At 41.8% G+C, this 27,519-nt stretch overlaps 1 protein-coding gene across 3 annotated transcripts in view; it reads right to left on the minus strand.

The window, feature by feature from the left end:
- The window catches only part of LOC311261986 (metal transporter CNNM4), a gene marked incomplete at its 5' end in the record, with an annotated part of 47,884 nt that extends 22,025 nt beyond the window's left edge, over positions 1 to 25,859 (minus strand). For all 3 annotated transcript variants that reach the window (XM_084361061.1, XM_084361060.1, XM_084361062.1), the window contains 4 exons: positions 3,345 to 3,514; positions 6,002 to 6,136; positions 6,393 to 6,536; positions 24,446 to 25,859. In XM_084361061.1, coding sequence (XP_084217187.1) covers positions 3,345 to 3,514; positions 6,002 to 6,136; positions 6,393 to 6,536; positions 24,446 to 25,859 — 1,863 coding nt within the window. The remainder of the gene's footprint in view (positions 1 to 3,344; positions 3,515 to 6,001; positions 6,137 to 6,392; positions 6,537 to 24,445) is intronic.
- Between the last annotated feature and the right edge of the window lie 1,660 nt (positions 25,860 to 27,519).

A 27,519-nucleotide genomic window follows, 5' to 3' on the forward strand; every position in this document is an offset into this window, starting at 1 on the left:
TTCAATGTTTTCCTGTTTTTAAAAAGTGCAATATGTAAAAGTTTTAGTTGAAAAGATTTAAAAACTAAAATGATCAAGAAAATGTGAAAAATAGCAGGTTTGACACCTATGTTTTGGGTTGCAGAGATATCTAATGAGGCTAGCATGCTAACCAGCTAGCCTTGAGGTGTCTGGTCTGAAGCACCTGTGCTAACACCAACTCTCCCCTGGTGCCCTGGGCCCTCAGTCCCCACTGCTAGATGCACAGCTAACCAAGCTTAATCCCTTACAGTAGCTACAGCTATCAGCAGTTAGCGGTTACTCTGTCGACATGCTGCCCCCTATATTTTAAGTATGAATTTTATACGTCATACTTTTTTTGGCTCTCAACCTTGCAAAAAGCTGCAGGTACTCCCTCCACACTAACACCACACTATTAAATAGATGGGTTTTTTTAATTCAATAAGTTGTTGTCACACACCCAAAATAAAACTAGCTTCAAATTAAAATAATCTCCCATCTTTTGCTCCCTTCTCTCTCGGTAATCGCCAGAAATAAGCACTCGTGGAATGTGAGAGAATAATTTTGTTTACAGGACAAACACGAACCACACAAACTCACACACAAGCTATTCCAAGACTCTTCAGAAGAACTCGGAATTAATAATTCATTAAGTAGTCTGCAGTGCATCTGTAATTACTGAAATAAAATATTCATCAGCACAGGATCTAATTAAAATTGTCCTTCATCTATTCTAGGTTGAGTCATTAGATAGTTGTACCGGACCTTGAACTTAATGTTGTTTTACCTGACTTTGATATTAACTGAGAAACACTTTGATTGAGAGAAAAAAAACAGCATTCTGAGTAAAACTGAACACATCAGAGGAGTGAAATATTCTTTTCTACAGAGTCACCTCACTATCCAGAACTGTTTACCACTCCTGGCTCCAGCTGTATTTTTCTATCCAGAAGGCGACAGTGGAAAATTCCCTCGCTGGCATGCTGGCACTAAATGCCGCCCTCTCTAAATAGGTCTCAGTGGATTATTCCACATGTGGGGTCTCTCCACAACATCCTCGATATCCGGCCTCCCACGGGGGAAAATCTCACCGAGACGAGCGGTGGGGAGAAAGTCAAAGTGATCCCCTGGATTACTGGACCCGGCTAATGACTGTTTAGGGACAATGACATAACCGACGTGTGGGAAATAAATGTGTGTGAAAGAGTGAGATTAAGACAATGAAGCGTCGTTTTCCCACCCTGTGGGATCTGAGCGCACGTGTACATGTACACAGAGTGGAAACAGGAGAAGAGCAAAAGCTGTGGGGTTTTTGGTGTGTTTACAGTGTGTAAGCATGCAGACTGAGGCACAGATTCTCATGTTGAAGTGCGTTTGTGCATTGACAGCTGACTGACAGCAGGTGAGAACGGTAAGCTTCCATCTACGTCTGACCGAGAAAAATCGCTGTGGTGACTTTTATGTAAAAACAACCCTGGTTGTTATTCAGACTGGAGACCAGCACACGTTAAAGGGTGCAGGTCTGAAAAAATCGTTTTAATGTTGCATGTCATAAATTGAAAGGGACTTTAAACATGAGTAAAAGTAATGATTTCTATCATAGATGCATCCGTAGATTATTTTATTTGATTTGTCTATTACATTAATATAAGTGAAAATGCCCTTTAAAATGCATTTCTTCTTAGCTATCCTAAAATCAGCTCTTTTTCACTATTCTCCATGATGATCAGAACTACGAACATTTTAAAGCCACCACTGAAGTCTAGAGTTGGTGAGTGTTTTCAAACCTCCTGCAGCCTGGCACTCCGCCAAATCTGGCCCTTAAAACCCTTAAAGTAGTCGTAGCTAATCTCCTTGTAGAGTTAATTGACTTTGGATCAGTTGTGACTTCTACACTGTTGTTGCTGTTGTTATAACAACACACAGACTTGCAGTGTTTTTGACATTTGTTTAAATATCTCTCTATACACTGTAGTTAAATGAAACTGCCATTTCTGCTGTGTGCTTCCTTGCGCCTAATTGGTGTGAGCAGTATTCTGTATGTTGACAATCCCACATCAAATACTCAAAACCACTGCCTGGGGAAAAGAAGGGCTCAGAAGCTTTCGCAGGGATCCAGTCATAAATTAACTATATTATGTGTCCTGTACTGTCTTTATTTAACAGCAAGTACTGGAGCAGCTGGCTGTGCTCTGGCAAAGAAGAGGAAAACATTAGAAGGACAGATTTAGGAGGGAAAACAAACTATAACTCAAGACTTGGTGAAAAATTTGGGCCTGTTTCTTCAAATAACAACTTAGTGTGAGATGTTAGTGATTTGGTCACATTTTCAGTAGACCTATAATAACCAAACTTCATGAATGTTTTTGTGTAGTAGTTTGTGTTCCTCTCTTTCCATCACAGAAAAATGAGAGTTGTAGAAATCACTGGAACTCAAGACTGCCATGTTAGACATGTTCCTTACAAGTATACGTAAACTTTTGACCACGACTGTATGTTTTCCAAAACTTTGTGTTAATCTTACTTTTGTTAATTGAATCATTACAATTAATTTAGGAACTAAGTCACTACTGCCAGTTAACAGTATTCCTGGAAGACTGTTTTGTTTTGGTTAAACAGCTCTTGTTCAGTGACTCAGCTTAACTTTGAGTGCTTTTAAATGCACAAACACAAACCCAGGCAAACACCAACACACTCTGCTTTATCAACAGTTTCAGGACCCCTGTCGGGTCAGGGCTGTGTGCGACGCCTACCGCCATCTGTCGCAAGCTGGAGCTCACAGTCGCGCTTAACAAGAAGGCGGACCGCTCGATGCAGCTAAGCTCCTGATGCACTAAGTGATGGGAGGACTCGACAGTTGGAGAGAAGAAGAGGAGGTGGCAGAGATAAGGGTCCAAGAAAGAAAGAGTGAGAGCATGTGTGGAAGGTCAGTCTCATAATGCAAACTGCACCGCAAACAAACTCGTCACGTCAGCTGCAACGTCATTGGTAAAGGATGAATTAAAACGATATATGCTGTGTACATTCAATATCCAACAACGTTCATATTTGCACATTGAAGACAAAACAACACAACAAACCAAAATAAACTAAAAGAACTACTGCAGTTGAATCTGACTGTAGAAACAGAGTAATGTGAGAGCTGGAATGAAACTAGATATTGTGTGTGGGAGAATACATGAGTGTGGGAGGATGTGAAGATAAAAGATTTCGAAAAGAGCAAGTTCTCCTATTGATCTGCCTGTGAAGGTCAGGCAGCAGTGTGAGCAACTTTTCGCATTCAGACCGGCTATTTCACCCACACTGAAGCAACAAGCATCCCTCTTCCCTGGATCACCATTTACCTGCAGGATGAGAACGAAGTAGTCGACGGGCTTGCCCCTCTGGTAGACGTAGTGATGGGGCGAGCGCTTCTCGCTTTCGCTGAACTTGATCTCCTGGATCACATCGGGGTGGCGCAGGATTCGTAGCAGCACCTTGTCTGAGATCTGAGATGGGCTGAACAAGCTCACCTCTGCAGGGGGAATGGAAGAGAAGTAAAGACAGATTTATGATTAGGATATTAATTTACTTTGACCATGACACCTTTCTTGGACATCGATGTAGTTCAAGACATGTACATGTAAAACCCTAAATACATTCTAGAGATGCACCGACAGAAATGAGCAGCCGTTAACTCCTTAGTGTGAACCAATCTGTTGACATCACTGATCCAAGTGCTTATTAAATTAGACACTCGTGCTTTTGTCTGTGGTACAGCATGACAGTTGTATAAACGGGTGTACCAAGTACAAGGCAGTAAACAGTAACAGTCCCCAGACTCCCTTAAAAAAATGCTTTATAACTTTATAAACTTTATGAAACGCTGTCTACAACACATTCTTAACTATCTGGGCCTACTTGTTAATTCAGCAAATTTAATACATGCAGATATAGGTGATCCTATACTTAACACAGGAGTGTAACACGTTTAAAGCCTTAGCCTAAAGCTTTGACAGACTGAAATAATTGAAGGGATCACAAGGACTGAGTATCAAGTGATCAAATAGAATTGAAAACTACATGAAGCAGCTCATGTTTTAAATGGACATTACATGAATTAGTATCAGTTAGAGCTTCCAAATGCAATCACATGAAGATCAGCTCCTCGTCAGGCTTATGGAAACACATTAAATTATATAATGGTTTGCTGTGATGCAAGAGAAGGATTGTTCTTTTACAGGATGGTAGTATCTGAGCATGTGTGTTGATTACAGATTTGTCAATTACTCAATTAGTCGACTGACAGGAGAATAAATCAGCAGCTTTTTTGAGAATTTAATGATGATTTTACTCATTTTTGAGGGTCATTACTGGATAGTAACAGGTGAAGAGATTTGCTTGTGTGCATTGTTCTAACACCTCATTGTGATAACAAACAAGGGGGTTTTAATATCTTCAACAAAAGTGAGGATTATTATGTTATTATTCAAAATTAATAGTTTCTTGTTGCATATGTTTATGCCTTTTAATGTATCATGTACAGCACTTTGAATTGCCTTTAAGTATGAAATGGGCTACATAAAGAAAATTGCCCTTAGTTTTATTGCCATTTCTTTCTTTCTTTCTTTCTTTCTCATTCTTTTGATTAACCTGTACATTCACTTAACACTAGCACGTTCACAGTGATGTTGGTTCATGTGCATTGCCTTTGTTAAGAAGAATAACTGGTGGAAAGTGTTCGGTTTCACTGCGTTTCTCAACTGTCGTTGGACAGTCTGTTGCAATCACAGCTCCACCAAGTGCCTTCGACCCCACCCAAACTGAGAACAAAGAAACAGTCCGCCCTGCAAACACACTCAATGCTATACACAGTGAGAGGTGAGGCATATATGACCAACGTTGGCATTCATTCTCTAAAAGGCAAACAAACTCTTTCCACTCTGGTTTACATGTTAAGTTAACAAGTTCATCTGGTTTCCCTGCTGTGACTCTGATGACATGGTCCATGACTTTTCAATGATTTTCAAGTCAGAACACTTTCACAGCCTGTTAATTTATATCTTCCTGGTTTGTTCATTTTCTTTTTTTCGCAGCTCCCAAAAAAACTACAGACTGGCTGTTGCAAAACACAGAAGCTCTAACAGTTATGTAATAAATCATTGCATTAGGTTGTTATAATGCACTCATAAAATCCCTGATAATCCCTGACTTTCCCTGTGTGGAATACATCCCTCAAACATCAGTCATACTCCAGATAACCAATGTCAGATAACGAAGGAAATAGAGATCAGACACAATCTTAAAAGAGCTGGTTAATGATCGTTCATGTGAACAAGAAAGAAAAAAAAGAAGAAAAACAGTGAAACAGTAACTTCCTCAACCAAAAACAGAACCTCTCATGAAATGAATAATCTAATTCCTGTGCATTGAGTCGAGAAAGAAAAATGAAACCAACATCCCAAGAGGGCAACAAAAACCAAACAGAGCTAGCACACACTGACGTTATGCCTGCAGAGGAGCAGACTCTGGCATGCCCCTGCACCACAGTGTCTGTGAGATGAGAAGTGCTACGTCATGCTAGAAGCGGCTACTGCTAACTGCTTCTGGCAGAGCGTATCAACTAACGCTCGCTAACCGGACACACTGCAACATGTTCTCAAGTGATTTGTAGCAGCGGCGAGGCATCGCATCCAGCTGGCCAAAGTCCAGAGTCTTCTTGTGGTGGTAAGCACAGGAAGGCACACCGCTTGGATCTTAAATAGATCCCCCAAGTAAATAAACACATTAAACCTCCTCCCAGCAAGTGTGGACCTGCATTGCTTGTCAGATGGCAAGATGACAGAATTCATCGTGCCCTGACATCTTGTAGGATAATCACACTGTGGCTACATATCAAAGACATATGTTCGCATGTACAGCTGGGTTCACAAGTGATCTACATGCTGTGTTTTAGTGACATTGTGATAAGTGACTGTTTACGTCTCTGTTGTGTGCGTGTTTGCATCAGATCTTCCCCTACCTGTAGCCAAGAAGCGATGGGCGGCCAGCAGCAGTTGAGGAGAGACCTTCACTTTTGATTCGCTCTCGTGTTTGAAGGCAGAGAAGTCTCTCTTATTCTTATTGGGCGCCACCTTTTTCCTGGTGCGGTTATCAGCTGAGAAGAGACACACAGCAGACAGGTATGCATTAAAAAAAGTCAAAGGACGAAAAGGCAAAAGTCATCTTAGCTGCTCAATGCTTATTTGTGTAAACCTAAATCAAGGTCTAAATACCTGAAAATAGTCCGCTTACATTTATGTCAAAGATAAAATAACAGCACTTGAGACATGAATAATAAAGTAGTTAACTAAGTTAGAGCTGACTGCACTGACAGTAAAGAGTGGTAAATCAAAGAGCGAAGCTCAACTCACTATAAAGGTCTGATTCATCCAGAATCTCAGATTTTATTATCTCCTCGATCACGTCTTCGAGGGTGACCAACCCCCACACCTCGTAGAAAGGATCTCCCTCGCCCTCGTTGTTCACCTTCTGGACAATGGCAAGGTGGGATTTTCCTGAATGGTAGAAAGAAAATTAACATTAGCTGAATTTACAGATGATCATCACATCCATTTATCAAGGCCCTCTAATCAAGTACACAGGAAGTAGAGAAAAGCAAAACAGCTGTAAACTAAGGAATTCACATCATATCAGACTATTTAAATCTGACTTATACACATATCGATGCCACACACAAGACGGTGATGTGATGTACATTTCTGCTGAGTGCAGAAGGCACCGTGGTGACAGCTGGTCAAAGTAATGCACCATGAAAGTGAGCAACACATTATTAAACAGGGGAACAGGACGAGCAAGACGTTAAACAATGCAGTACCCTTAAGGCCCTTTCCGAAATTAAAATCTTGTGGCTTGGAGTCAGTGTGCTCGCGTTGATGCTGCTTTTTAAACAGCCTTGCACCTACTAACAGGCACATGATTGAACCCATTTAACAGAACCAGAGTGGATTTTTTATATGATTTTTGTATTAACATGCTGAAATACTTCACTGGATTAACTGAAAAATAGATATTTCATTATGGTTACTTTATATATAAACAGTTTCAGCATGGATTATCTATAAAATGTATAACATAATATGCTCATACTGTGAGCAGATCTTGTCCTTTTGCTTACCTCTACAGCAGCATTCACAGCTTCATATAAAGTTTTATCCAAAGTTTTATGAGATAAGGAATGTATTTGACGGTAATTATTAGATCTTTTGGACACACACAGAATCACCAGGTGATTAAAAATCCAATGTAAACTAGGTCTGTATGATTAATCGTAACAATAAACAATCAGGATCTCATTTCTAAACGACGGCGGTTCATTTGCTCCCATTTACCCTTACGATCATGTCACGCTGCATTCACGTGTTGACATGCTATTAAGTCATCATTCCCGCATACAACTCAATTATCTTTCTCATTTCTCCTCCTCATTCACAGCACTCCGCTGCAGTCCCGGTTACTATAGTAACCTGACATGGCGTCGGCAGAGGCACCATGCAGGACAAGCAGGGAAGAGGCAGTCAGAAAAAGATCAGCCAGCCTACTCGGAGGAGTCGGAGCCAGAAGGTTTTCACGCGAAAGAAAAAAAAGTAACACCGAGGAATGTCCCGGGGGCGAGGGCAAGAGTGATGTTGTGCTCATACCAAAAAAAATTGAAAGAATTTAAATCTTCTCAAAAGCACAAAATCAAATAACATAATATTTTTTACCAATTAATGTCTTTTCATGTGATGTGTGATCCTGGTAAATTGCTGTTCCAATGGCACCACCAACTGAGCCACCACTAGTGCTATATGCAGCCAAAGGATCAACGCTCAGAGCTAGGCGATATTGTGAAAATGTAAAATGATGATGTCAACAGTCATGTCTTGCTCGTGTTGGCATGTTGAGCTGTCAGCTTTGTCTCGGCTTCATCCTACATCCTCATTCAAAATAAAACAGCGTGCAACTGGATGAGCAGAAAGGATGTAATTACATCATCATCATATCACAGCTCTTGGTTTGTCCATTCCAACACACAAAGCTGGCCGAGCCCCTCGAACATGACAAACAGTCCTATCGTGATTTCTGTTTGATAGCAGCTCTGCTCCAACATTAACCCATCGGCCCACTCCCTCTGCTTGCACCACAAATATCCTGATAATGTGTGCAGGTCGTTACAGCAGGGGTTGGGCCTGGACTTTGGCCACGAGTGTTACTGTACAACAAAAACCCCACATGTACACCAAGACACACACACGCACCCTGTCGAACTCTCTCCACATGACAAACTGTTCCAAGTGCAGATGGTCTCCGGAGACACCCCCGGCGATGCTCTGAATTATTAATGATGCTGCAAAAGTGAAGCACTCAGAGGATTTATGGGGGTTTGGTCCCCGGGTGGATAATTTCTCCCAGCCAGTCAAACATACGGGGGTACACATGCAAGCAACTGGTTTAAACTACGTTTTGTTTCACACGCTAATGCGCACACAGACACACCATTAAGTGATTGGATTTGTTTCGGGCAGCTGAGGGCGAGTGAGACAATTTGATTCCTAAATATAGGATTTTATTGTCATTCTCCCCGAAACCACCAAGCTATCATATCACTATAAAGGATAAAAGGGAGAGAGAGAAGAGGTAGAGACAGCGAGAAATCACAAAGGCCTGCCTCCTGTTTCTAAAAAGAGCGCCGCAGATCAATGGGATTTACAAAGAGCTCATATGACCAGCAATTAAAAGAAGACTGGAAGTGTTTTTGTCTTTGTCTGTGTGTCCTTGATGTCTGCCTGCATGTCCTGGCAAAGTGGGCGCTGCTGGCACGACGACATCAACACACTCCACATTCTCCGCTTTGACCTTGCTTGGTTTTACTACGTGAATAGAGCAGCGGGACTTTGAGGAATCCATTTCCAGCAAGGCCAGCTTTACTGCGGGGGGGGGGTCTGTGATGTCACGACACAAGATGCCGGGGTGGGCGGGTGATGTACTGTATATTTAGTCTGGATGCTGGACAGTCATCGTTGGCTGAGTTACAAGCTACAGATGGTCAAAACAGTTTGTATGACAACATGAAGACTGATGGAATAATTTCAGGTTTATGATTCCAGGATCACAAGTTCCCAGAACAAACTAAATGTTTTCAAGCTGTTGATTTTGTCTCACAAAATGGTGTTACATTTTCACGAAAAGAAGCAAACCAGATTTGAGGTAGAGAAGCTGTGAGCAGCAACATTTTTTACTAATGGAGGAGCCATTTTGTTTATATTATGCCAGGAAATGATATCACAGATAAGGAGATTGCTCAAGCCCAACATCGCAAACTGACTAGCCTACAGTTAAATGCTGCGTATGGTGAAACACGGGGTTCAGTTTCTTGCTCAAGGACACATGAATCCCTGTGACATTTCACAATTGCTACGTTGACACATTTTTAAGAAATACTAAAAAATTCAAGACTTAAGAAATACATACTCAATCCACCAATTGAGCGAGGACTTGTTTTAAAAACGTACTGACACCACGCTGTCAAAACGAATTGGTGAAAAGAGCCTCTGCTGGTCACTCTAACTTCATTTAGCACAGTGTAATGTCACTAAAGACGTCCAGAGTCAGTCCTGGAGATCTGTTTCGGATTTGGATTTGATCTGTATTACCAGATCAAACGCAGATCCTTCTTCTGTGTGCGTTTCGTCCACTTAAGCACGCTAGTGTTGCAAAGCTGCTCTCCTGTACGACCGCATTGCATTATGCCTGGAAAAATCAGATAGTGGAATGACGAAAGGTTATTTTGTCGCAACTGTGCAAGTCACAACCAGATTGGCATAGTGACCAATTTCCCTCTGAAAGCCAAATAATCTGTTATCTCTCCTCTTTCTATCTTATTAGCAAAGAACAGTGAATTTTTTTAGCCGCTGCTAACCGTCACTTTCACTGGTTACAAACTGTGGTCACATCAGCTGTTGCTAATTAACGCTAACTCTCTGAGCAATCTGATGACAGGCAGCTATCAGGTGTTTGTACGCCTCACGACCAATTTAAGGAGTCGTAATCTCCCAGTTAAACTTCATGTGAATAATTTAAGATGATCAGTTTTGAAACAGCACTTTCAGTGTCTGGATTAAGTTGTTCCTTAAACATAATGAGCACAATCAGTACTACAGCTGTTTATTATTTATCATATATTATGTGTTGCTGTTACAGTATAGCCTTCATTGGGATCTCTATCACATTAGGCAAAGACAAGTATCAGGTTGGCAGGTACCCAATTTAAAAGGACTTGGGGAAAACAGTAGCACCTGGATGGCCATGCTGCTCTGCATGTGTCTTGAACACTGCATTAAATACTCCAGCTTCTTGAACTTCCAGACCAGACAGATGCACAGACTGAAGTTGACTAAAGCAGTAGTCGAGGTCAGTAGAGTAAATGTGATGAAACTGGTGATTTTTAGGAACACTGATGTGTGTCGATGCTCAGACAATGGAAAACATAGAATACCTTTTATGCTGCACTGGTACGGGTAACTGAAAAAATCCCAATAACATTTACAATCCTGTCTTTCTGACCTTCCCATCAAACCGGACTGTCTTTAACGTGTCATGTCCTCCCCGCTAAATCAAAAATAATTCTTGGACTTCTGTAGAAATGGAGGAAAATATAGTTGTGCTTTGCAAGGAACACCGACGCCTTTTCATCTCCTGGATCACTTCTTGTAAGATCTCTTTAATGGTTGACTCCTTGCCGCTGATCAGTCATGTAGTTTGCCAACCACACGACTTTGAGGTTGTCTGATTACAAGACAGAAAGCCTGCGAACACTACAGCAATCTGATGACTCTGAACGTCATGTAGTGTGACCAAGGCATAAGGTGTGATTTGGTCAGGATGGAGAGCATTAGTCAACAGTGTCCCACGGTAAGAAAGCCTCAGAGTACATTCATTAGCTGATCGTTGTTCATTCCACACGATATCACTGTAGCAACGAAAATAGAGACATCATGTAATGGAAAAGGCACTCTGTGTGTGTGTGTGTGTGTGTGTGTGTGTGTGTGTGTGTGTGTGTGTGAGACCTATCCCTGTGGTGCTGAGTCAATATTTCAGAGGAAGTAGGACCCCGGGGGACATACTTACCCCCAGTTACTGGAGAGTCACTTGAGCGTCTATTGCCTCCTCCAGAGCTCGCACACACACACAAAAACACACACACACAAAAACACACACACACACACACACACACACACACCACACAGTGTACAGGGAAGTTCAGCCAAGCACAGACTGCTTCATGCATTCAGTGTCTGACCTGTGTCAGCTGAGTCTACAATTAAAAAAACCCACAAAGTCACCAAGCTCCTGTGCGTCTGCAGCTGCTGATTTTCTGGTGAGATGTGTGTTTGTCAGTGCAGCACGCTCACCTCAGGCTGGCACAGAAATACAAACAGCTGTCACTTATCGGAATGAGAATATGACATGACAGGAGGGTGTTTTCTGGCTAAAATAAAAAATCCATCCCTCCGACGCTCATCCTCTCTACAGGCTGTAAACTGAGGTGACAGTGACTGGTCAGCTCTGAAGTCACTCAGGACTCACTTTTTCATATTCAACCGGCTTGAGTGTAATAATCCTTTATTAACTCCTCTCAACGTGTGTTTTCCAGCTTAAATTGACTTGGAATTTCACTTGAGGTGAATCTGAAAGTCAGCATGAAAACAGAAGCTGCAATGGACTCAATTTAGTGTTTTGCAATGTGCCTTTAATTCAGCTTCCGCACACATATCCACAAAATAAAAGCAAGGAGTTGACTTAACCATCTGGAGTAACTGGAGTATAGTGTATGGCTCGAGGACACGTGGCTATCTGGACAGAAGGAGCCAGGGATCGAACTGCTATCAATGTGATTACTGTACGATGATCAATCTGCTGAGCCACATATGCCAAAGTTGCATCAACTTTCAGGTCAAAATCAGGTCATTTCTTAAAAGTTAACTTAAGTGACTTAAAAACATTAACATAGTAGCTAATTATTCATTTACTTACAGTAATTTGATACATATTTTCTGACCTAAAATGCAGTTTACGTGTATACGGAAGGCCAGAAAGGAATAGAAAAGGCTTTGTTTTAAGAATCATCCTCTTATCAAATCCACCTATCAATATATCTTCGACTGTGACTAAGGATTATTTTCATTAGTTAATCTCACTAATAACTGATCGATCATTTCGTCTGTAATTCGGCAGACAACTGTGATCAGTGTCCTTCAGGAGTGACGTCGTGGAGCAGCTTGTTTTCATCTGACCAACAGTCCAAACCCAAAGATATTCAGTTTACCATCGTATAAACAAATATGTCACAAATAACAATTGAAAGGCTCGGACCAGGAAATGTTTGCTTGATTCTTAATCCATCCATCTACTTTATCGTCATGATCATTATAACTGGCAGCTTCTATTACCTTTTACATGATCTGTTATTAAGGATTTTATGATTGTCGCAGGCATACTGTGCTTAAAAAAAAAAGATTTTCTCCAAAGCGAAGACACAGCCGACTATGTGAGAGCAGAGGGAGAAGAACAATTCACCAAAACAGGAACTGAGAATCAAATTGACCTTTGTCACAAACGCTAAACTGTGCTGAGCGACAGGCTGCAGCTTCTTGTTTTTTTGACTGAACATTACACAACATTAGCAAGAAAAATGAACACCTTTCCACACATAAGCCTCAACATGTGAGGGTTCAGTTTTCTGAGCAGTTTTAGCATCCTGTATTGTGAGAAGATTTGTTTTGCTTTTCTCGGTTTCACTTCATCTTTAATTGAACTGAATCCGGTCATCACTGAATGTCTTTTGCGCACACAGATATTCCCGGCAGGGCAGGTGACCTTCCAGTCTGTTTCTCTGCCCTCTGGCTCTTCCGTCACCAGCCTGCAAACTGGCCTGTTTGTTGACATGAAACACCGGCTACAAAAGGACAAGGGGGAGAGCGATGCGTCTGTATGGGAAAGGAATGCCACACGCATACCGCCCACGCACAAAACACAACCGGCCGGCCACATATCAGCGGCACTGACCGCTGCTACCGGCTGCAAAACATGCACGCTGTGAGGGAATGAAACAAAAATGCGTGGCTGCAAATACGCATGCAGATACAAAAACACACACTTCTGTAAATACAGTACACACTCTCTCACAGACACACACACACACACACACACACACACACACAAAGGCTTGTTGTGCTGGACAGGTCAAGCTTTTCTAACCTGTTTTTCCAGCTTACACCGGGGCCCTGTGTAGACAGATCTACTCTGATCTTAAGGGCTGTAAAGTAGCTACTGAAATGGTTATATTTTTGTTTTGTAGATTAGTTATATTGCTGATTGTTTTAGAAACAAAACTACTTCAATGCATCTCATGACGAGACGCTCACCACTTTTGGCTACAGCAGAGATGGTGCCATGTTAAAGTGGAATTCCAGTGTTTTTCAAACCCGGGCCTTTGTTTACATGTTTTGGTGTGTAAATGATTACAGCTGTTGCGTCATGTAGATCGCTGACACAGCAAAATACTCAGCCATGGTTTTAGAAATAAATTATTGCCGCACTATTACCATGCTGTAACTTAAGATTACTTTTAGTTCTGAAAACCTCTTGATTATTTTCTCAATTGAATCATTGTTTAGTCTATCAAATGTCAGAAAATTCTGAAACAGGTCTATCACAGTTTCCCCGAGCCCAGGTGACTTCTTGGAGTGGTTTTTCTGACCCACAGTCCAAAAATGATATTTGAAAAAGATAACGAACCAGATATTCAGTTCAAAAAAGTCGATACCAACAGGGTTTAACATTAATGATTTTTTTTCTCTTGCACGACTGGACAAGTTCGTCGCAAATAATAAAGTTAATTGTCATGTTTAGGCTGCAGTCACACACGCAAAGAAATTAACATTCGCTTCTCATTCACTCCCATTCTATGTCTGCAAAGGGGCAACAAAATATTAGTGTCTGGTTGCTAAGCAAATCTGCATCTCTGCTTCGCCTGGATTTCAAAATTGGGGAACTACAAGACAACAAACCAGCACACTGAGTTCTGTGTGTCTCACATCCTGCGCACAGACAGCAGCGGCAGGCAATTTACATTCGTCTGCATTCGCAGATGTGTGACCGCAGCCTTAACCTTTATTTAAGTAAATACATGAGAACAAAAGGAAACCATGTGTCATACATGCAAGGTAACAACATCATTTCATATCCAAAATGTTAGCTCCTGTTTCTAGGATAATTAAAATTTTTATTGCACTTCAGCTCATTTACGTATTATCGCGAGTGCCGGATTGGTACTGGGCATGTGCAACTCTCAACAGAGATGAGAAGCAAGCAAGATGGCTCACTCCTTAGCAACACCATCAGCAGAAAAACAGTGTTTATTTCTTTTTGACCACTTAAGGCAAGAGAGTTGCTAGATGGACTAGCCCGACCTGACTGAAGTAAGGCGCCACTTATATCAATCAGGTCCAAAACATTAAACAATACTAACTACTATAATGATAATATGCCCATTCAATCTCAAACTAAAACACCTCCAGCCCGATCTGTTCGTCCAAAATATCTTTTAGAATGAGAGGAATCCTACTACTAAGTACATAATAGGTTCAGTGTTATGTAATGTGATGTGTAGCAAAACCTCAGCTCACACAAACAGACACAAAGCTGTGTGTGTCGTGTTTGGGACATCCAGTCATTTCTGCTGAGCTGCCCTTTCTTCATGCTGACTGATATCATTATGGCGCAGAGTCTGGAAGTGTTGAAGTGACACACACAAAACACACACACACACTAAGTTGAAGTAGAGAGGGCCGCAACTGCACGGTCAGCACTTCAAGTTTACAACAGTGACACAGGAAGAGACAGAGAGAGAAGCAGCAGGCGGCTGATAAGAATGTAGAGGGAATCAGAGAGACAATTGGCTGCTACTGATTACCAGCTGCTGTTCGTACTGAGCGTTGATGAAGGATTGTTTAGTCCAGCTCCACCCACATCTGGTGTCTGCGCCAGCACTGATAAATCTAAGGCTTATCTATCTATCTAATCTAAGGCGTGATCTTAAAGTTGCACAATTTTTTAAGCCAGCATGCTCACACCTGAGAGGTTGTCTCTTAAAAATAGAAAGTCAAATATTCATTGACACTCATAAGAAAATGAGAGCTGGCTGGCAGGTGCGTTGGCAGGTAAGTATTTTGTAAAAAGGAGCAGCTAGTTCTGCTAACCCTTCAGGCATTATTGTTGCTAACTTGTTTGACAGGGACCGAACGAATCACTGGCGACCCCTACATGAAGACACAAAATCTTATTTAACTTTCTTTGAGTTCAAAATCAACACCTCTTGAGCCATTTTAGATTGATAGACTTAATTTCTTTTTCGAGGATGCAAGACTTTACTGATGCCAACCTGACCTAAAGCTAATGTTTAAAAGACAAACAGAGGCACAACAAAAAAAAGATGCCACACCCATCTCTACACTTCTCCATCTCTGTTTGTGTCCAACACACTTCAGCTCTTGTTGTTTGAAATGCTAACCCTCACCCTCAAGTTATATTATTTACATTATTATCCAACTGAAAACAATGTAACTTGTGTCATGATTCTCACATTGAAAACGTCAGATCAGATCGACAGAGTTGTATCAGGAGGCCAGTGTCTTTATTTTAGAAATGGCCGAAGTCTGAAATCCTATTTGAGCTTGATAATAATAGGATGACATTTATTTTTGGTATTACAGAAACATATTTCCTGACAACATTTTGGAAAACATCTCATCTCCCAACAGGACTTTATCTATTACAGAACCATCCTGACTGAAGACCTTCTGAAGATGGGAATCATAGACTCTGTCCTAAATTCAAAATTACTGCCAAAGTAATGTTGTTGGGTCTGTATGACAATGACAATGAAGATGGGGGACAACAAGTAAAACAAAATGTAATGACTGAAAGGCTTCTTAAACTGTAATCATTTGAGAAGCACACACTGATGTTTGCCTGCTGGAGACACTAACATCAATATTAGCCTGCTGGAGAGGCTACCATCGATGTAAGCCTTAAATTTCCCAGATCATGTTTTAATAATCTTTAATAATATGTATCCTCTCTTCCAACAACACAATGAATGCCTCTGACTCATCAAAGCTAAGTGAGACAGCTGTCTTCAAGGACACAGGCAGTGTCCTGTACATTCAAAAGGCCAGTTTATACTTGAAGTGAATGCCGCAAAACACCCATTTCTGAAAATGTAATATTAAAAAAATTATGAATATCAGTTATGACCCTCTTTGAAACTTTAACTACTGTAATGAGGCCCATACAGAACCAATGAGCAAATATGGGGAGTGGATAATAGTTCAGAAGAGCTCTCTGAACTCCTGAACCTTTAACTATTAATAAAACAAAGCAAGGTGCCTCCCATGTTTTCACTTTACTGGCACACCTCCAGCTCTAATGTAAAAGTAAAGACTGTCAGTATTGTATCGCAGAGTTACTGAAATTGCTCTGTTCTAGATAGTCAAAACAAAAAAGGAAGAACGAGGAACAGAAGAAACAGGATATCTGGAGGTAAAGATGGAAGTGGGAAAGAGAGAAACAGAGACACACCCATTACACAAAAGGAGGAGTGGAGATTCAGGTCTGCCCTGTAACAACCTCCTTATCGGACTGAGATTGGGTAATCTAATACTCAACATTGTAAAACTATGTTCTTCAATACTTGAAAAAAAAAAGGGAGGCAGCCAAAATAAGTATTGGTGGTCCTCTGCTTCACCGTTAGGATTTGGGTTAAAGGTTGAGATTAAAACTGAGATTAGGTTTAGGTTAGAGTTCAGGCAAGGGTCTGAGTAAGGAATGCAGTAAATGTAAAAATACAACTGTGCAAATCCATGTATATGTGTGAGTCACAAGCATTAGTGCAGAGGTGTGTGTAAATGTGTGTGTTTGTACTTAATACATAGTGAGGACTGCAAGTTTTTAACCACAGAGTTTTTAAACCTTCAAAGTGCAGTCTGAAGGTTAGCACTTGGTTTTCTTCATTCAACCCCGTATAATCCTATATCTTCCTATGTCTCTATTGAAGGGCTGACAATTAACAAGGCCGTGGCAAAGTGGGGATACATGCATACATCAACCCTATATGGGTTAGAATTAGGTTCAGGTTGAGGTTAGGGTTTGGGATGGGGTTAAGCATTTAGTTGTGATAATTAAAAGGGGCAATATGTAAGAATTTTAATTGAAAACATTTTCTAAAAATAAAAACAGTCATCAAAGACATTATGATGTCTATGAATTGTGTTGCAAAGGTATCTACTTAGGTTAGCATGCTAACCAGCTAGCCCTGGCCCATCCCAGTCCAAAGTTCCTGCACTAGCATTGTAAACACTTACACTCCCCTGGTCCCTGAGGGTTATATAGCACCATATATTGCACCTTTAAGGTAAAGGAAAGGGGGGAGGGGTCAGTTATGATGTATAGAAGTACAAGTACATGTGTGTGTGTTTGTGTGTTCGTGTGTGTGTGTGTGTGTGTGTGTGTGGGTACAAAGGTTAGTGAGGGCAGCCTGTGGGGACACATGACAAAGTGACTAGTTAGTAAGTAAGAATTGCTTAAATAAAGAAAGAAACCAGGTAGTTTCCTAACTGTTGTCAAAGCTGCTCTTCTTTCTGCTCTACAGTACAACATTTCACTGCATATGAGTTCTGACACAACGGTGGGCAAAGTACATGTATTCACTAAACTCCTCTGTCTTTCTAATAAGCGAAGCGCTGTGTACAAAACATTCAGGTAGCAGCTTGACATTTTTAGCTACCGCTGACAGTCAAGGTCACCTGTTAAAATGACAAACGTTGCTAGCAGTGGGTCAAATCAGCTGTCACTAATAACAGTTAAATCTGTGAGAAAGTTGATGAGGGGCCAAATTACACTTGGCTGAAGTACAGCCAAAGTGCTTACTGCAAGTGCCTGTGCTCAGCCAAAGAGTGTTTGCGAAGGAGGAAGCTTCACTCTGTAACACCAGTGTACACTCACGAGTGGACTGAGTGATATTGTAGATCACAACACTAACGTTTAGTTTAATGTAACTTGATTGGACTCTGTATTAAACAGACACACAATATTAAAGAACTGAGATCTCGGCCATAATAAAACTTGGTTGGGACATCTTTAAAAGAAAATAGCAAAAATATTCAAACATTTTCCATAGCTTTTACAAAAAATGTACTAATTTAATTCCCCTTAAATAACAAGCTTTTTTCCAGCAATTTCAACAGCATCTCAGTCTGAGTTGGACTTTCACACTAAACTTTCATTTTTAAATAATCTCTCAATCATTTATTCAGTTCATTTATTAATTATCCGGTCTACATAATTTCAGAAAACACTGAAAAAACAGGTTTCCAGAGCTGAGGTGCTGTGGTTAAACCTGCTTGTTCTGTCTCAGACGTTCCAAAAACCAACATTTTCCATTTTCAATCATGAGAGAAAAGCAGCAAGTCTTTGCATTTAAGAAGAATGGTTGACATTTTTCCCATGACAAATGACAACTTCTTGACTGTCCACATTGTTGTTCACTTTCTGTTTAATCAATGTTCCTACAGTTGTCTGAAGGGTTGTTGTGAATTCCTCGAACTGAACCTAAAAGTCGCATCTCTTGTTGGCTTGCTAAATTTCACTGAAACCTGTTGAGAAGTTTTGTTTAAAGATATACTGCTACCTCACAGAAAAACGGTCATTAAAACGTAGCACACATAATCGGGTCTTAAAGACTGGGTGGGGTGGTCAGATAAGTGCCACAACACTGATAAACAGCAGACAATGCAGTCGGTGCTGACAACCACAAACAAAACACAAGCTGGTTAATTTCCTGAGAGGCTCAAAGTGTTTGAGGTTCAACTGGAATGTTCGTCTTAACCTTTAAGTCCTAAACCTTGCCTCCTGACTCACATCCAATCTCTTGTAGCTTCACAAATTATATTAGTAGTGCAGAAAAGTGTAGTAATTACTAAATTACAGCTGAAATACCTCCTTTTTCGCCTGTGATATTGCATTTCAAAACAAGACATTCAAGTCTTGTCACTCAAATAATATTATTTCGAATCCAGAAGACATTGAACCGGTTTTAAAAAGTCTTAATCATTACCATTCTGATTTAGACTGAATTTCTCACCAAGCCGCTAAGGAGTGAGACATCTCACTTCTATCTCATCTCTGTTGAGAGCTGCACAAGGGCAGTACCTGGGCTGTTATTAGTTAGACAGGAGGCACTAAGAATGGTAACTTTTCTACTTCAGTCTTCTTTCACACTGTCATTTGACACATTAGCTAATGCCGATTGTACCCATTAGCCAGATATTAGTGGGTGTTAGTGGGTTTTTTGATCAGTGTGAAGGGAGAATTACAGACATCCATTGGCTTTTCGTTCAACCAGGGCTGTATATGTATATGTTGATTATTTTCTCGATGAATAGAATAATCTTTTTGGTCCATAAAATGTCAGCACAGAGAAAAGTAAGCCCATCACAATCTCTCAAAGCCCCACCAGCCAGATTCAAATGTTTTGTTTTGTCAAAAGAAAAAAAAGCATCCAAAAACCAGAGGCATGTGGTTCATATCATAGAAGACCAAGAAAACCACCAAATATTAACATTTCAGAAGCCAGAATCTGTGAATTTTAAATGATTGTTATGACAATTATCACAAAAGTTGCCAAATAATTATTGGAAATTAACTAGTCATTTAATTTTATGTTCAGCTCAGTGTTACTTTGCAAGTTTTTGATAAAATGGCCAAAATAGTTGCACTAACGAAAAGGATGTTTTCAAAAGGACGGTGTTTAAGCTGCGCCTTCTTAATTATAACTATCAATAAGAAAAAACTAAGACATAAAAGCACAAATAAAGACTGTCGTGCATGTTTTTGTCTTGATCCTTTGCTTTTATTCTTTCAGGGAGGCAGACTCCCTGATGCCATAATGTAGGCTAATGTAACACACTACTTGAGGGTACAACATGTGACAGTCTGTTGACAGAGTGTAATGTGCCTCCAGTGAATTCACGGTTCACTTGTGTTTGTGTGTTTTCTAAATGATGCCTGAAGTCCAGTCTGCATGAACTTAAACCTAGATGAGAGGCAAACATTGGCACTGTCAACATTTTATAATCACTTTAAATTAAAAGATGAACCAGAAGTCATTTGAGTAAATCTCAGTTGGTTTTACATCTTGAGCTATTATTAACCATAATCCACACCCTCTTATATAAATAAACTTTCCTTACTTACATATTTTCTCCTTTTCTTTGATGTCTGCTGATTCTATTTCCTGCAACAACAGTCAGCCTGTCATTAAAATTTTATCTCATCTAATAAGGTCACCTCATAGAGACCCTCTGAAAGGTCACATCTTGTTGACTGAACAGGCTGGTGCACACTGTGAAGGAGAATGTCAGAGTAAACAGTATTGATAACCTCCATTGCCATCAATCCTGAAGGGAACTTGAGCTCAAATCTTTGGCTGACGGAGTGGATTTGATTATAGAAACCCGTGGGTACGCACACCGACTCTGTTGGATGCCATCACCATGGTAACTGATGCCAAGCGGCAAGTGAGAGGAACTTGAGATGTGAGCGGGGAGTCGGGTCAGGGGCCCGGCAGGCCAATCAAGCTGGAGGCTGACGTGCTCAAAACAAAGTGGTTGACAATCTTTAGGAATCAAGTACTCGTCTTTTTTGCACTACTTGGAAGATTATCTGTCAATCAATCAGTGTCAGGAAGCGATTATTGTATCTTTACATTTTATTTCCTGTGGATGTTCTTGTCTTTGCCTGTTTGGTAACAGACATTGTTGCTAATCATGCCAGTTTAATTTAAAAAACACTAAATGATCATGATTTCTCAAGTAAAAGTCTACAGGATGCTCGATGATGATGTAGAAGACAAATAGCAAGAAATAGATAAGATCTGCTTTCACATGCATCCAGCTAAGAGAGACTTCAAAGACCCTCCACAGCTGCATATCAACCCTGTAGTTCTTTACTAAATACATTGTGCAGGCTCTCATCTATAAATGAAGTGCCACTCAAACTTAAGAGAGATTCATTTCCGCTGTTTCCAGGAGAGAGAACTAAAGTACAGCTTCTGGATCTTTCCCCTCCTCTTCATCTCCACTCATTACAGTTAAGTACATTCAAAAGATTCTCGACCCATTCTTCTGATACTTAAAAGACTACATGCTGCTTTAGGAGGAAAAGTCACGTTGTTCACAGCTTGGTCAGCCTCCTGGAGTACTGACCTGCAGATTTGAATTTTACTTTTAAGGTATCAGATTTCTATGGAGTAAAAGTCACTTCACATGAAACACACAGTCTGGCTATACTTATTATTAATTGTTAAGTTGACAGACACATTGTTTTCACAAAAACTAGTGTAACAGATTTCATAAACTGACTTCAAGTCAAGACGCTGACTAGATGGACTGCACTGATCCGACTGAAATGATCTGCTTGATTTTAGAGCGACTTCATTTTCTATCAGGCCTTTTAAGAGAGGAGACAAACCACTTAAAGCATTTCGAATTAAGAGAGTCCACAACGTCAGAGATGTTGGTTATATGACACATATCCGGCCCCTTCGTCCCCAAAAAGCCGATCATCCACTTTATAACAGACAAACTGAACAGACATGTCAGCCAATCGTGCTGTTGCACTGATGCAAAGTTTCAGCCGATTTGGTGCGGCTGCAGACTGACTTTGACTAAGCACAGTAAAGAAGGGTATCACGCTAATGCACAGGATTACCAGGGAAGGTGAGGTTATTCACACCTTCAACATTAAACTCTCAAATCTGTTATAATGTTCTGGTGGGATGAGCTGATGCATCACGTCAGGACTGAGCTGTGACTGAGCGGTGTTTGATGGCAGAAGATGCCCCCAACACATGATGTCGCATCATCAGACTTTTCCCACCACATTCAGCCTCGAGCTCAATTTTTCTGTCTTGTCTCTTCGTTGATCTATGTGACAAAATATGAGGTTTCAGACTGTTCAAGACTAGATTTGTAAGACAGTTCATCTTGACGGGAGGCCGTACGACATGAAGCAGTTGCCCAAAGCTTTGTAAAATGCTGCAGCAACCCTCGAGTATTTGTCTCTCATTTTTTTATTGAAATTTCATCAAACTCAAATTAAAGTAATCACATGAGCAATATCCTTTCCACTGACATCTTAATCTGGATAAATAGCAGAACCGGCAGTTAGCTCAAGTAATCTCTACTTAACTGTGAAATTGTTGTTTAATGAGAGACACTGAGGGCTTTCTTTACCACAATAACACTCAAACTCCACACAATACACAGCAACCAATACCATTTTTATACTGACATTAACAGGATAGGGAGGTTTTATAAAACATGAATTTGCTGTTTTACTTCAGTCTCTCTTTTGAACTCAACGCAGACTGAAGGATGTTTGAGCGCTGCTTGAACAAGGAAGGCTTGAAAAAAATGTAAATGCCAACGTGCGTCACAGCATTGCACTGGAAAAACGGTGAAAATGTGTGTGTCCACCCAGGTGTCATGTTTCTATCACAGCTGATAGGCGCTGGAGCGACTGTGACTACTGCAGAGTCATATGACCCGGGAATCATGCCGATTGTAGCCTTTCCCACTGACGACAAAAGCCAGATGTTAGTGGGTTTCTTTGTCCAGTGTGAAAGGGGTATGTGTGTCATAACCACTTACAGTCAATTTCTCTGCCAAGCTCTGAGCCATGTGGACTGGTTTCAACTCTCTGTGTGTGTGGGCACTACAGCTTGTTGCCAAACCCTCCCACCAAGCCAGCCAAGCCTACGAAGACAAGCCGCAGAGCAGTTTCCTGGCCAAAAATGTCACAACGCGCCGTGCACCACCACTACAGCAACTCAAAAGTCAGTCTACAGCAGCTGATCACAGCTATGTTTACAGCTACGGTGACAGAAGTGAATTAAGAGACTGTTGTTCTGTTGGGGTGCATTTAGGGAGACAAAATCATACTGGCTCAAACATGGTGCTGATAGTGCAAGCAAAGTTTGGTGAAGTTTTAACGTCTTACAGTCTAATACTTATGGACAGAAAGACAATCAGTCATTCCTCACCGTGCTGAGATATAGACACAGCAAGTGTGTGTGCGTCTACTGTCTGTGACCTTGAGACGAGATGCCTGAGAAAGGAAAAATACATCCCTGCAGGGGATGGCGTCAGTGTGTGTGTGTGTGTGTCCTCCTGAGAGAGGGAGTGAGCACATGTGTGCGTATTTGTGTCTGGCTATGCCCGCACGTGTGTGTGTGTGTGTGTGTGTGTGTGTGTGTGTGTGTGTGTGTGTGCATGTGCTGTAAGAGGAAACGCAGGAAGAGAGAAGCAAAACTGAGAAGTGTTTTTGATATCACCAACCACGAATCTGACAGACGGTTACATTTGATTCCTGAAAAAGCCTCGTCACCATTATCAGCAGAGCAGGGCTGCACGATGTGGTGCATGATGCGGCTATTTTGACAGATCTTTAAAAATGTTTCATGATTAGAGGGAATGACTTAAATGTTCACTAAAGAAACTAATGAAATCGTGATGATGTGACAGTTGTTGGGGTTTGTGTCAAACAAACGTGTTTTCTTACATCTGGAGAAAATCTCAAATTTTATCTTCGTCAAAAAGTTCTTATGGGATCTGGATATTAATGCAATTTCGACAACATGTCGATGAACTGACCGGCCCCACAGCAGAGCCATTTGTACTGTATTACCTTGTCAAGTGTTAAGTGACTTTAGACTGTAAGAAACAAACGTACCTTCTCTGTGCTAACACCTGCCAAGGATGTCGACAGGCTGACCACTGGAACGACTTCCTGCCTGACAACAGCTTCAAACTTAAACTAACACATCATAGATATCAAATATCTCACACCAGTCGTGTAATGTCAGTTTCACTGCAAGACGGTCAACTTCATCCTGGCACTCTGGATAACAACAATAGTAAACATTGTTTTCTATACCACGTTGCAGGCAAGATAACTTCAAACATTGCAAGATGGAAATGCATTTTATAGCTTGGCCTGCTACACAAAGGGGTCAAAGGTCAAGCCCAACTGCAACCTCCTTGTTTAAACACAGCCTGACTGCTCACTGTATCAGGGAAATAGGAGCAGTGGTATGTAACACACACCACGACAAACTAAAGCCTCAAAAATGAGCATCAAGTTCAGACAAAACCTCTGACAGACTCCTAAAAAACCCACACTGTGAGCTTAGAGTCAGACTGACTCTCTGGGCCACACATCTCTGCTAACTGTGCCGGACAACCACAAAACCAATCAGGGCTTGTATCATCATCAGAGGCGTCAACACCTTCAGCTCCCCACAAACCTTTCTTGAACTCCTCCAGCATGGAGTCCAGCTTGGTGTCGTGGAAGACAAAGTGGACCGGGTGGTTGTAGAACTTGGTGATGGTCTTGAGGGTGGTGCAGTCGTCCGGGTCCACGAAGGCCAGGTCCTTGACGAAGAGGATGTCCACGATGTTGGACCGCTCGTCCTCGTACACAGGTATCCTGGTGTATCCGCTCTCCATGATCTCGGACATGGTGTTGAAGTCCAGCACGGCGTCGCTGTGGATCATGAAGCAGTTGGAGATGGGGGTCATGACATCCTCCACGGTTTTGCTCCTGAGCTCCAGCGCGCCTTGGATCATGTTGAGCTCCTCTTTCACCAGGTCGTTGTACGGCTCGGTGACTTTCAGCATCTCCACCAGCTTCTCCCGGTTGTACACGGTGCCGATCTCCTGGCCCAGGACGCAGTCGAGGATCTTGCTGATGGGCCACGACAGGGGGAAAGTTAACAACATGAACAGCTTGGTGGCCAGGACGGTGTTCGCCCCGACTGCCAGGCCGTGCCGGGAGCACAGCGCCTGCGGGACGATCTCGCCGAAAATAACGATGCCGACGGTGGAGGCGATCACAGCCCCGACCCCGGACTTGGTGAGGTCGTCCAGGAGGGTGGTGAGGGTGGTGTTCACCAGGACGTTACCGAGGAGCAGCGAGCACAGCAGGTAGTTGCCCTTCCTGCGGATGGGCTCGATCTTCCGCGCGTATTTCTTCTCCTTCTCGGTGCCGCAGCTCTGCACGATGCGGAGCTCCATCGGGTCCAGCGCCATCAGCCCCAGGTTGAGCCCGCTGAACATGCCGGATAGCACAAGCAGGAAGGCGATGATGATCGCCTGCAGCCAGATGGGCAGCAAGGACTTCTCCACCTCCACCACCCGCAGTCTGCCGTCCATGTCGTCCAGCATGTACCACACCGGCTCCCTGTCATCCTTGACGCGGACGCACAAGCCGAACACCTTCACCAACTCGCTCTTTCGGAGCTGCTTGATCCTGACTCGAAGCAGCCCGGAGGTGTTTTGGTTGCTTACCTCCATGGACCCCAACACCACTATATCCTTCGTGATCTCGGAACAAGTCCTATTGAACGGGACCGCGACTGCGCCAAAATCATCATCCTCTTTATCGCTGGAGTAAAGTTCCGTGAAGCCGATGCGCTTGGAGCTGTCCGCGAACAAGTGGAGCCCGTAGAACCGGAGGAGGGTGTCGCTGCCCTCGGTCACCTGAATAACCCCTCTCTCGGTGGTCTCGGCCGGCATGTCGCTCTTCTCCAGCCTCATGCCGAGTATCCGAGTGTTGCCCCTGGACTCCGAGGCCACCGCTTCGGCCTGCCTGCCCACAAAAACACAAGAAAAGACGAATAAAGTTAGCGTTAACCCCCGTCCACTCGAGTCTATCGCCATGTTTGTTTCGCTCTCTGTGAACGGGGGAACTGACGTCACCTACTCGTTACCACAGGCCCGCCCTCTCATTTGCATGCCCGCATACCTCGAACACGCAGCCAATCAGCGCCCGAGACGTCACTCGACCGAGCCCCCTCAGTTTTAATTTTTAAGGTCGACTGATATTTTCTTCTTTTAAGGTCGACTGCGTGGAGGGCTTTTATTCTGGAGGGTCCATTTTTGCTTAAAGGTGCACTATGTAGTTTTATGAACGTTTAATCAGAGGAGGTCTTTATTAACTAATGTTTTCATGCCTTAACACACAGAATAAACACACTCTCTTTATTTTCATGACTGAATAAAACAGAATAAACAAACTGACCTTAAAGGACAATTCAATTTCATACTGTTTTACTTTGTTTATATTTGGCGGACCCTGCCACCTTTCTAGCTCCAAACAGGGTTCTGTCAACCTTGTTTTCGTCTAAAAACAGCGTGTTTATTCATTTATGAAAAAAATATATTTATTCTCATTAATATTGTAATACCTTTACATTAAGTAAGATTACACTGGTTATATAACTATTTTACATTATTCATTAATATTCAAATGGATTACATCCAAATTAAATTGAAAGACCTCTCTGTCAACTGTTTTTATCATGGTCCCTCTTCTAACACGTCAGATCTGGACACAACTTTTTCTGTGAAAAAAAAAAATTATAAACCACAGAAGATAAAGCACACTATAGACAATATAACCTGGTAATCACTATAAATCACCTAAACTTCTTCAGTAAGTATCTCAGTTGACAGTGCAAGTTCACTCCACTATTGTACAGTTCAGTGGATGAAGGTTCTTTGAGGTAAAGGCTTGCAAGTTACAAACGAGTGAGGAAGTAATATTTTTGCAGCTTTATTTATGTGTTTTTTATTTTCCCTGTACATCTCTGACCATGCCTTTAGATGTGACTGCACTGTGGTGAAACATATGGGACTATATGAACCTAAGTGTGTTTCAGCCAGAAAGCGGAAACACACAGAAAGGCCGACATGGAGGAAACATTGTGTCAACCCTTCTCTGTGACCCACAATCTGTCTGGTAGGGAAGTCCCTAAACAATTTTCCCATGATGAGGACTGAACAGAGGGTGTAGAGGACAAACTGAACACCCACCTGCTCCATCTGCATCTGACCTTTGGGCATGTTGGCACCAAATGGAAACATACTTGCTTGAGAAGCACTGCAGTCAAGAATCGATTAAAAAACTTAAGTGATGAGAAAATATCAGAGTGAAGAATAATCACAGGTGTCACACTGCTGTGAATTTAATCTCAAAGGTCCTCTTTCCTGTTGAAACCACATTGTATGGCAACATGTCTTTAATGAGGAAGGAGCTCCATCTTGTGGTCAAATCACTTTCAGTGCAGCCTGATGAGCAGCAACTGAAATAGGTGATATTCAGCTCTGCACCCCCAAATACTAATAATCATTGTTCTATATCTGGTGGATGCCGATGCAATAATGCAGTTATCAGTGTGATTTTTCCTTTCAGAAAATTAGTTTTGTGTCTGTGGCAATAGTTGAACAAAAACAACCAGAACATTAAAATAAACAGAGGAACAATTTTCAATTCTGAATGACATCCTGACAGCTCCATCTGCTGGTGACAACATGACAT

This window comes from Pagrus pagrus, assembly GCF_965226575.1.
Source record: "Pagrus pagrus genome assembly, chromosome: 8".
Classification (NCBI taxonomy): Eukaryota; Metazoa; Chordata; class Actinopteri; order Spariformes; family Sparidae; genus Pagrus; species Pagrus pagrus.